The following is a 12,829-nucleotide window of genomic DNA, read 5'->3' as shown; positions in this document are numbered from 1 at the left end:
TAAAACGGTTGACAATCTAATCTATTAAAAACCTATAAAACTATGACATTTTTTTGTTGCTGCGCTAAAAAAAAAATTGAAACACCTAACAGAGCAGCTACCTTCCAATTTTTTCCCTTGTCTTTTGAAAGTCGTTTTTATACTTAACGTAATTGTTAGTTTATTAAACGGCGTTGCCCAAATATTCTTGATATGTGCTTTTTATGAAAATGTTGCAAATCTTTTCAGATTTTGGCGGGAGATAAATTAATAATCGTACTCCTCCAAAATTTCAAAATTAAGCTAAATGGGTTGTTTGTCTGCTTGGTATTAGGTATATTCAATACTGAAACTTTTTCTTTTATACTTCTTGAATTATCACAATTGAAATTCTTGTATAACTTATTGGTAATTTCCAAGTTTAAAATAATCTTCAGCAATGCACTAAAAAATTTAAAAATTTTTCGATATAAAAATATCAGCAAAAACATATTAAACAAAAACATTAAAAATAATTTATTTTTTTTTAAAAACGTTCAGAATTTCAAAAAATTCTTTCAGATACAAATTTAAGTTTAAATTGAAAAAAAAAAGTTTTCTATATCTGGTAACATTATTTTAAAATTGTAGTGTATAAATAAAACTATGACGAACAATTTTGATATCATACGAAATATTGCTTTATTCACCTTACTTAATGCATCATTCACTCATATTTACTCATATTTAATTACTCCCATTCACTCATATTTAATTTATTTCCGTTATTTGATAGATAATACCATATTTCTACCGTTATTAAATTTTAATAATTTTTTCTACTAAATTCATTCATTAATCATACTGTATTGTATGAATCGAACAAATTCAAGTTGTTTTTTTTTTTTGTATGATTCTTTTATTTTCTCTTCATGAAATTTATTTTACTAATATTTTCGTTACCGGTGCAAATGTACGTAGAAAACAAACATAAGTCATAAACTCATCATAACATTGTTTGTTATAAATTTTGTTATAACTACATATTTGTGAGTATAGTTGAGCAATCAACAAATCAACAATATGTATTATGTACATACTTTAATGGTGTGTGAACATACTGTCGTATGGTGTGGTGAATGTCTGTTGTTTGAAAACGTATGAAATGTGTTGTTCTTAGACAACATTTAATCAGTTGACGATGGATTGTTGGCTTTAAAAGTCATTATTTTGAGGAGAGAACGTGTCGTGTAAATTTTTTTTTTTAAATAAGCAAAATATTTTGAATTGAAATAAAAAAGAAATATAAAATATTAATGTCAGAGGATTAGACATTTTAATCAAAATAATTTTGGATTTATTTACATTTGATTCAAAAATTATTTTTGAATAAAGTAAATTGAATTATTTTAAAAATATTCGAAATAAAATTACATAAGTCAATTTAAGTAATCTGTGTAATGAAATTTAAGTGAAATAATTTCAAATACTTGTAGATGGATAACACGAAAATGTTAAAAATTTGTTATACAAATAAAAATAATTTTTATATGCATAAATATATCAAGAAATTAAATATTAAATGTGAAACAGTATAACAAATTTTCTTTAATGAAAATAAAAATTATATTGCAATAAAAATATATACATATGTATGTATATAAAGAGTACATAATATAAACGTGTTCATACGTGTGTGTGTATAATTCAAAATAATAAATTTGTTATGGCTTGATAAGAGGTTCAAGGAAGAGAAAAAAAACTAAATTAAATATCATTTGCAATAAAAATGTAAACATAAATAATTATAAATAATAAGGCAAAAAAAATAAAAACAAAAAAAAATATAAAAGTTATTTTTAGAATTTTGAGTGCAAAAACTTGAAATTTATTTTAAAAATAAATAAGAGGAAAATATTAAAAATAAAATCAACGTTATTATTAGACGTTAACAGATGAGGTGCTTTTGAAATTTAATCACAGGGTGCAGCACAATATAAATTTTTAATTTAATCACTTTATATTTACACGCAATAAATATACGTGCACATTTACGTGTATTCTTACTGCCTCGAATATTTAGGAATTTATCATTAACGCCATATGCTATTATTGAATTTCTAATTTTAAAAGAATATTAATTACAAAAGTGTGATGACCAAAAATATTAAAAATTCAGTGTGATGTCATTGCAAAATTTTATTTACATTCATACTAATTGTATTCACAATTAAATATGAGTGTTTGTGCATAGTTATACATTAATATATATGTATCTCAAATATTTAATTAGAAGATGAATTTATATTCATTAAATTCTTGTTTTTATATTTAAATATACTAAAATATATTCACAATAATTTGTACATTTAAAAAAAGTATTGTTCAAAATATAATAAAGAATAAGAAGGCAAAAAGTTTTTTAAAGTATACAATAAAATATTAGTCACAAAATTTATTTTAATTTGTCTTTGTTTTAGTTTCATTTGAAAAAATTGAAAGAAATATCAAAAATTTTTAAGATTTACTTTTAAAAGATTTTTGAACAAACGAGTTTAATAATAAATATATGCAAAAGAAAATAATGAAACCATTTTATATTTTTGACAGAATAATAAAATTAAAGTTTTAAAATTTTTTTTTTTCGAAAAGGAAAGAAAAAAAGAGAATTTAATTTGAATTTGTCATCATAATATTTTTGATTACAATCACAAAGATAGATGTTTCAATATCATAAATATCACAAAGGATAGATGTTTTAAAATTTAAAGTGTATCAAAAAGGAAATATTTAAGAAGAACTTAAACCAATTCTTATTTATAGTAATTATTAATTTAGAATACCAATTATAATATAAATCATATTTCAATATTTATTAGTATATAAAATAAGAATTCAAAATGTTAGCTGTAAAAAATTTCTTTTTACCCGAACGTACTAAAGCACCCGATACACCACAAAGATTTTCACGTATGCCAGAAGCATTTTTACGTTCAATACGTAGAAGATCATTACGTGTTAAACGTGCTAAAAGTTTAGTTGTACCAGATAGAGAAAAACGTAAATCAGGTAAGCAAATTAGTATATACATATATTAATTATATTGTCAAATAAATAATAAAAAAATTACTCTGAATTGAATTAAAATGAATTCTAAAATGAATTTGTTGATTTTTTAAATTATTTACTTGCATAAATTAATATTATAATCTATTAGATAACAATGTAAATAATAGAATAAAAAATTCTGATTTTAATAGAATAAATTTGAAAATTCAATTTAAAATAAAATTTTATTAAGAATATTACGGTGTTTTTGTTTTTCTCGCAAAAATTATTTGCAAACAATTTTAGTAATCTCATAGTTAAATAAATTATAAGTAATTAAGGAATTTAAAATAAGCAAATATTAAAATATTTTGAAATCATTAAAATCTTATAGTTACATAACATTTTTAGTGATTAACTACACAATGTATATGAGCTAGTATAGTTAAATGAGAAAAAACGTTTGAATATTTCGGTTCATGAAACGTGTTCCATAATATAATTTGTATTTAAATTTATGCAACTCGAACCGGCCAAGACAAAAATGAAATCTCAGAATCTCTAGAGGAAAAGTTCAGATTCGTTTCTTAGATTCATTTTTAACTTTAACATTATTGTCAAACTTTTCTTTAAAAAATATCTGTTGAAATAAAAGTATATTAGCAACTCAAGTCATGCTTTTTCCAATTTGACTATGACCAAAATGAGCTGGTTTTTTCTTCTTATATTGGTAATGTTAGAATGTTTCCTTATTCTTTAGCCTTAGCTGCTTTTTGCTTGCTTTTTGTATCATCCTTATTAACATTACCACTTGCCAATTGCTGAAAGTTATCTTTCATTGAATTTTGTTTTTTATCATATGTGTTTCTTTTTATATTATTATGTTATGATGCGTTCACTAAATATGTACAAGCCTCTCTGAATTTCGAATGCCGTATTATGGATAAGTTTGTATCTATAATAGAGCAATTGACTCTACTCTATCCGGAGACTGCGTTGGCATACATATTTGCTGCTATGACATAGATATTTAGTAAAAAAATTGCGTAAGCAGGTCATGTGGATTTGATAGATTATTGAAAAACTACCTACAACGAGAAAAGACTTACTTCTAATATGAAAAAATGATACCATACAACTTTAGAATCATAGAGCAAGGAGAATTATAACATTTCCAAGAAATGGATTTATACTTTTGTTAAATTATTAATTAATTATTGTGAAAATTGATTGCCGTAATTCATAACAATTAAGTTTCAAATGCAAGTACTTCATTATTCCGCCCGTTATTGCACATGACGTAATAATAACAAAGAGTATGAGATAAAATTTTATATTCAAAAAACCGTAAAATGTTTAACCTAATTTCCTCCAAATCTATATTTCTAATTGTATCTTATTTAGAAACGCTTATGTATATTTCATATTTTATAATTTTATAAAATTATATTATGCATAATAACATCATAAGCTTTCGAATATAATGCCCACATAGGTACGGAGGTGCTTATTATGCAAGAAAAAAAATATTACACAAAAACATTTTAACAGATGACTGACTGCCTTACTTTGCATAATTTTTGGTTTCTATTTTTCTTTCTTTAATAATTATAATTAAGGTATGAAATACATATTTTATGTATGAGAATAACAATTACATACATAGTTACAAATAAGTAATTTTCTTTACTCTGTTCCGCTGTACCTAACTATAATCTATAATTTATATAATGCAATTATTATGACTTTGTACTTGAAAGTTTACTTAAACTTTAGGAAAAGGTAGAAAACAAAAGAGAAAAAAATTATCTGTAGCACAATTTTATCTTTTCTGATAAAATAATTAAAAAACTTTTCTTATGTTTGTATTTTTTTTTTTTGTTTTGTATCAAGGCCAAATTATAAAATAAACGCGAACAATATACAACAGGTAAAAAAATAAAAAATAAATAAAAAATTGAAATAATAAATTTTTTGTTTTTAGCCCGTGTTTTAACTTTGAACAAATGTTTTAATATTTTTTTTGTTTTTATTTAGCGAAATTTTACGTTTTCTTTCTTTTCTGTATTACTTTGAAAGTGTAAAACTGTATTTTATAAATTGAAAAAAACTTGTTCAAATATACACATTACATACACATACATGTCTACATACATGTTTTATGTGCTTATTTAATTTATTTAATTTATATTAATTTTATTTTTGGCAGAAAATCATCATGTTTTACTTGAATTCATATTTATTTCAAAAAATACAGCTCGTCTCTTTTTGATTAAATTTACACATATGGACGTAAATTTTACTTTATCGTTTTGTATATATACCTCAATATATCCATATGTATATATATAAGTAAACCTGTTGCTAATTTTTAATTTTTTGCAATATCTTAATTAAATTAACATTTAAATTCAAGTTAAACAAATAATAAAAATGGTAATTTTACCATTTATATAATAATAAACTCTGTATACATTATGTACATATATATGTAGTTAAATACGAGTATATGCAATTTGTTACATTTAAAGTAACGAATTCAAAGTACTCATATATATCTATAGTTTTGTAGTGTTAGTGATCTTATAATTCGATTAAAAATATTAATTATCACCAAAACTTCAAATTAGTTTGTTATTGCCATCGAGTATTTATTATTCTTAAAAATTTCTCAAATTTCACATACCTACATACATACCCCTAAATTACACTTTTTACAAATTCGAAATTTCTGGCCTGACATAGTGCAAAACTATAATAATATTTATTGAACAAGGGAGTTAAATCATTCCTTATATATTTTCACTTATCAATATTTCATAGGGTTGAGTTGAAAATATTTTCTACAAAGCATTCATGCAACTAAAAAGAAAAAAAAGGAAAAGCTGTTAGCTAATTAATTTGCATGTCTACAAGCACTATTAAATTTATGTATACATTAATTGTAATATTAAAGAAAATTTTCTTTGTTTTTCAAAAGATAATCGTGGCTAAATTACGAAAATAATAAATGTTATTTCAAAAATTACTTGCAAGTATATAAAATCCTTTTGTATAGAAACTTAAATTCTTCTATGCATTCTATGTACATGTACATTTATGTGTTCAACAATTAAAAGAAATTTTCTTTTACAACAAAAAAATATATATACATACATACATTATATTCTCATACACCTACAAATATAATTATTCAGGACTCTAGACGTAAAAAGGAATAAATATTTTATAAAATTCTACTTTATGCTTTTTAATTCTCTTTTATTTTTCTATTTATAATAAAAGATGGGGTATATAAGCGCTTATAGCTTGCTAAATTATATTTTATTAAAATATTTAAGTTATAAATATTGCAAACCATTATAATTAGACTTTATATATGTATATTTTTTTTATACTCTGTTCAACCCAATTATCCATTAAAAAAATGTTTTTTTGCTAAATTTTCTTTTTTCTTTAAAATAAAAGAGGGAACTTTTGAAATTTTTATATATGATGAGGGTGTAGAAATAGGAAAAACTTTTATTATAAATGTTAAAGAAAAGTTTCTATCATCAGTTGGCAACAGAATAATATACTTGTTCTATATACATATATCTTCGATAATAATAATTATGTCTATTATTTTGTGCTAGATTAAATAAGTATAAGTATACTTATAATGGCGTATGCAAGAATATTATTTATTGAATTAAGAAAATAAACTTATAATAATATTGAAGATAATTTAAGATATGGTTTGCTTTTAAAGTCGGTATAAAAATAATATTAAAGATTACTTTTAATTTCCAAATAAAATGCATTTCGAATATATTAAGCTAATTTTATAAAAGGAATCTTTGAATCTTATGCTATTAAAATTTATAGATTTTACCAATATTATTCGCTTTTATTTAGCCATTCACATAGCCATCAATTACTTTTAAAAGGAATTATAATATTAATACTACGGAAAGTTCGAAATAATTGTAAACTTAAATACTTTTATCTTTGACGTTAATAAGCACGAAATTTTGATTACACCTAAAACAATTGAAGATTTGCAACAATCAACAAAGAAAATTAATTTCAACCTTTAAATAGTATTTTGGTTGTAGAACGAGAATTCTATATTGAATATAAAATATTTTAGTATAGTACGAGTATTACCTTTGTTTATAAACTATATACATAAGGTAATCCTTTTAAATATTAAACTTTTCCAATTTGTTTTGATATCTAATCTCAGGGTTTAGAGTAACAACGAGCAACATAATCTACTTATTATTTGTTATACCTATAAACTTTTGAAAAAAAGTAAACTTTCATGATTGAATGGTTCAATGTATTTATTAGTATAAGCATCTATATATATATGTATATACATACATACTCGTACAGATATACCTAAATTAAATTAATTTTTATACAGCACATATAAGTAAGTAAGAGATTATTGAGTATAGTAAAGGTTTAACTAATTTTAAGGATTTACCTCTTTTTCATTTTGTTCTCTATTGCAGTATAAGCTGTAAAAATTCCTTAACAAATAGAAAATGACACAAAAAAAAAGAAGAAAAAACAGAATAGAAAACAAAGAAAATTTTCGATAATTTTTTTCTCATTTTTTTTTTCTCTTTCTAATTTTCTTTTTATAGAGTCATGGCTTTTCTTTTTTGATTATATTTTCTATACTTAAACTCTCTGAATAAGATAGAAGAATGAAAAAGTTTTGCGCCTCTCTCTTTATTTTCACCCCATCTCTTTTTATGCTTCTTGAATTGAAATCAAATTAATACTTACTATAGAAGAAATTGAAGGGGTGGAAAAGGAATTTTTTTTTATTATGTTGCATTTTGTATGTTGCTGTCCTATTTTATTATATTGCTATCTCATACCATTTCTTGTCATTTCTTTTTTTTATTCTTTTTCTATTTTTATGTTTTTTTGTTATTTTTGCAATTTTCTTTCAATTTTTTTGTACAATTTTTCCAATTTTTCTATATTTTTTTTTTGCTTTTTTTTTGTTTTTTTGCAAAAAGGTTTTTGCAATTTTCATCAATTCGACCTAAATTTTTTCGTATATTTATTTTTGGTTTTATTTTTTCTGTTGTCATTTTTTCGTTTTTATTGTTTTTGTTGTTTATTTGTTGTGTTGTATCTGTAATTCAACTAAGTTTAGTTATTTTTATTCTATTGCAAAATATACAATTATTTGATGATAAAAAGCAGCACATACCAACAAACTATGAAATGTTAGTTAATAACTTTAACTATATACATACATATGTATATATTATAATGTAGTACTTTATATGCACTATAAGTACAATTTTATGTAAACTTACTTACTTAATATTAAGCTATCAAAATGTATTGAAAAACAACATATCACAGGACGGTAGCAAAATTTTTAACAAAAAATTCAAATAGTAGTGTAAAATGTATGCATAAGTCATGCAAAATATTGTTACTCTTTCATTATTGCTCTTTTTACATATTATGTAATATTTAAAGCAAGAAATTGTTTATTTTAGCAACATATGAATAATTTTTAATAAAAGAAGAAATGTACACATGTAGGGATAACATATAAAATTTGAAATTACATTGCCAAAATAAAACTTGATATACGTATAATTTCATTCTGGCGTAGCAATAAATTAGTAAAATAACACTTTTATTTACAAGTTTTACAATTTATTAACTATTAAGGATACACGCATTGAAAAATACAATTTCCATTCAATTAATTTACCAAAAATTTAACAAAAAAAATCATTTGTAGATATAAATATAATCTAATTATATGTTGCATAACATTAATTACAACGTATGTGCATAAATTTGAGTAAAAGCATGTAATAAATATTTATGTTATTATACAAGTACATATTGTTATCATATAAACCAGCGTTTACTTTATTAACGAATATAACGTATATATTGTACGGTATTTGGAGCATTTGAAAATATTTTCTTCTCCAGTACAGGTTTGTTGGAAAAAATGCTAGTTGTACTACAAAAATTCTGCAATACAATTGAAATTTTTTTGAATTATTTAAATTTTCTTCAATCCCATACTGTTTTAGCATTATATATTTTCAGCAGCATCGGTTAATAAATTTTCCCTCACTCTGTATTAAGTTTTTAAAAAAAACTGTTAACTGCAATATAATGTATATTTTTAATTTTGTAAACACAAAATAAGAAAATAACAAAACAAAAAAGTCCTAGAAAGTTTGTTGCGACTTTTATAATATTAAAATGAATTAAAATTATTTACAAGAAAAAAAAAGACTGTTTTCAAAATACTTTTGCAAGTTGCATTTATTGTAAATCGCTTAAATATATTTAAATAGATTTTATAGAAACGGGAGCAATATAAACGGAACAAGCAATTTCCATTTCATGTTATTATGTGAAGAAACTCTTTGAGTTTAATAAGTATTTAACTATTTTTGCAAAAGTTCCAGTACGTCAGAATTTTTTTATAAGTACATAATTCACATAAATTGTTAAAAGCTTTGAAATTCACTTTAAATATCAAAGAGATATTTTTCAAATATTAATTCCTGTTCTTGTAAAACATAGTAAACAACTACATACTTATTAATGACAAATTTTTAAAGTTGATTACGATTTTATGTTATTGTAGTTAAAAGTTGTCGAAGTCATTCAATTACAGGTATGGACATTTCGTTTGGGTAGGTGAAGCAACCGAAGATGAGAGAAAATTTTTAATTTTTTAAGTCTATTTCCTTATTTAACGGTATTTAAGGGTATATTAAAATAAGAAAATAATCAATTGTTTAATACCCATTAATTTTTTATATGTATGTAGACATATTTTTGCAGTTATAGCTCTAATTATGCAGTAAAAGCGCAAATTTCCTGATTTTAATCCGTTCAATGAATTTATCTCCTTCATTTTGCTTTCCTCCCCCTATTAAAACTTAAATTATATTTAAGTATAAATGCTCTCATTTAATGCACATTATATAGTGAAATAAATATACTTAGGCGTAATTATATTTTAACAAATTACCAACTCAGGAAATTTTAAAATGGAAAGTCGGCTTATAAAAGTTTCCATGATAAAAGGAGTAAAATTTTGTTTGCGTGCAATTGGTAAAAGTTTTACTTTAAATTTAAAAGAAAAGTAAGGAAATTTTCTTACAAAATATTTTAACTCCATATTATCACTTTAATAAACCAGAAGAAATTATTATTCAGATTCACAATTTATTAAGAAAGAGCTTGAACGAGTTTATGATTTATCTTGGTTTTCTTATCATTTTTTAAAATGTTTGTTTAATTTTTTATTTTAGTTTTTTTCTTTCGAATTACTTAAAGGTATGAGGTTTATTTTCGCTATGATACTTGTTTAATATAATATCTATAGAAAGATAAAGTTTTTAATTTTTTAACAAGTCATAATAAATATTTAAATTCATTTTTTTGTCTTGCATTTCACCGCGCTAAATTTCGGTAAATGAAAATTACTTAAAGTTTCCACGTACGTAAATATAATTTGCGTTATAAAAGGGTGAAAACTTTTTAAAATTCTTAATATAGTAAGGTGTTATTAATTATGAATTTTTTCTTCTTAGTTAACAATTTTTTATTTTTTTTTTTGGTATTACTTAGGGTAATTAAACTTTAACTTTATTAAGAGAATTTTGTAAATTAAAAATTAAATTTGCAGTTAAATAAGTTGGTAGTTGTGGTACTAGAAAAGATAAATTACATAATATTATACGATAAAGCAGTCATACACATATATGTATGTTTATAATTTCCTGAAGTTAATAAACGCAATGTAAAGATAAGAAGATTTATTGTTATGAGCTGTGAAATAATAACAAGTTCTTGTTTTATAAGTAAACAAGTACATTAAATGTTATACGGATTTAAGTATGAACATCATAAGATAATGTTCAAAAAATTTGTTATTTTTGTATAAATATTTGAATTATTAATAAAATAAGATAAGAGTCAGGTTGAATAAGAAATATGTATATATATGTATCCACGATTTAATTTTAAATAATCTAAATGTAGAACAGAAGAAGGGAAGTTAAGAAGTAGAAGAAGAGAAGTTAAATTTGGGACAGAACTCAAATCAACTGTTGTTATACTGATTAATTCGAATATCATTGAAGGTTTTTATAATAAATTTGCAGAAAACATTTGCTTTATATTTGTACTTTAGATTTTCTTTAACCCTACAATGACTTAAAACTATAGGTTATTTCGAAATAAATTTGACTATTTTAAATATTAAATTTTAACACATTCAAAATTTTATAATTATTTTTACCTTACAATTGATTTATTCTGCTTAATAAATAACTAAAAATTGTTTATGAAAATGCCGGAAAAATGATAAGTTTATATATTTTTTGTTTTGTATTTATTCAGTATGTGCCAGCAGTATTTACTATTTATTCAATATAATATTCACACCAATTTACTCAAATGTTGCACTCATATATACATTTAACATTAGTATAAAAACACATTGTTGAGCTATACTAATTTTCATTCACTCAACATGAATAAATTTACGAAAGGTTCTGAATTAAATTTGAAAATTTATTAATATTTTATTTGTGTATAATTTTAATTGCATTGAAATTATGAGTTGAATTAAAAATTAAGTTCTTCTTCCTCAATCATTATACCTTTCTCATAACTAAAATTTACAACTATAACTAATTCGAATATATTATTTGTAAATATGTAGATGTAGATAGTAGATATTTACAATACACATTGTATTCTTATACAAGGAAGACAAAATTTCTCTTGAATGATTTTTCTTTTTAAATTCTTTCTTAATACTTTCCATTAAAAATTTAAATAAATTACAAATAAATTTAATATTATTTAATGTCTCTATTTCACCTAATATATTTAAATACTTACTTGTATAAAATATGAAATCAAATCGCTTTAACATGGCATATATTTATGGTTTAAAACATTTGAATTTTGATCACGATTTTGTGATAACCAAAATAACGAGAAAATCTACATTATGTATGTATGCGGTGGTTCACTGAAATAAATTCATATATATGTCTGTGTTTGTCAACTACATGATTGGCCCGCAAATTATTTCGTACTAGTTATTTAATGAGGAATGTTATTTTAATATAAAATTTATGCGGTTTATCAATGTGTGACGACAGTTTCCTGAATTGTTATGCCACTTAATTCATATTGTTTGTTCTGTTTATTTCTCAATCAACTTATTTTTGACAACCATATAAAACTAGACAGAAATGCTTTTTTTATAAGTTGAAAAACCCTGAAAATATTTTAATATTATATTACTCGTATGCACAAATAAAGTTCTCATGCATACTTTTGTAGAACATAAAATCCATAAATACACCGTAATTTAAATATAACTTTTTTTAAATTAATTGTCATTTCAATATACATAGGCTAGGTGTTGTCAAAATATATGTACATTTTAACCGGTAGAGTGCATTGTTATTTTTATTATTTTGACATTATTATTATTTGTGATAGATGTTTTTGTTTCCCCATTTTGGAGACTTGTTTTTTAATTTTAATATTTTGGATATTTAAATTTGATTTGATTTCTTTGGTTTAATTTAATTTCTATCAATTATTTATGGACAAATTTTATATAACAAAGAACTACATTCCATATATGAACTGGTGCGTATGGTGAACAAAACGTATCACAAAAAATTGAACTGATTGAATCATTAACTATATTTGGATTTTCTTTCTTCTCTAATTCTTTTTTCGTGGTGAGTTATTGACATGTATAGTTAAATTTTTCATTGTTCCCATCAAACTATTT

General features: G+C 22.6%; 1 protein-coding gene across 1 annotated transcript in view; it reads left to right on the top strand.

Moving 5' to 3' along the window:
* The first annotated feature begins 2,726 nt into the window (after nt 1–2,726).
* LOC129606078 (centaurin-gamma-1A) overlaps nt 2,727–12,829 on the top strand; it is a 125,816-nt gene continuing 115,713 nt past the window's right edge. Inside the window, exon 1 of the mRNA XM_055516173.1 lies at nt 2,727–3,027. Within this exon, the coding sequence (XP_055372148.1) occupies nt 2,859–3,027 (169 nt within the window). The 5' untranslated portion in view covers nt 2,727–2,858. The remainder of the gene's footprint in view (nt 3,028–12,829) is intronic.

Source organism: Condylostylus longicornis, unplaced genomic scaffold, assembly GCF_029603195.1.
Source record: "Condylostylus longicornis isolate FDR11 unplaced genomic scaffold, ASM2960319v2 ptg000017l, whole genome shotgun sequence".
In the NCBI taxonomy this organism is placed as follows: domain Eukaryota; kingdom Metazoa; phylum Arthropoda; class Insecta; order Diptera; family Dolichopodidae; genus Condylostylus; species Condylostylus longicornis.
The sequence above is the reverse complement of the archived record's forward strand: the minus strand, read 5'-3'. Positions and strand labels throughout refer to the sequence as shown.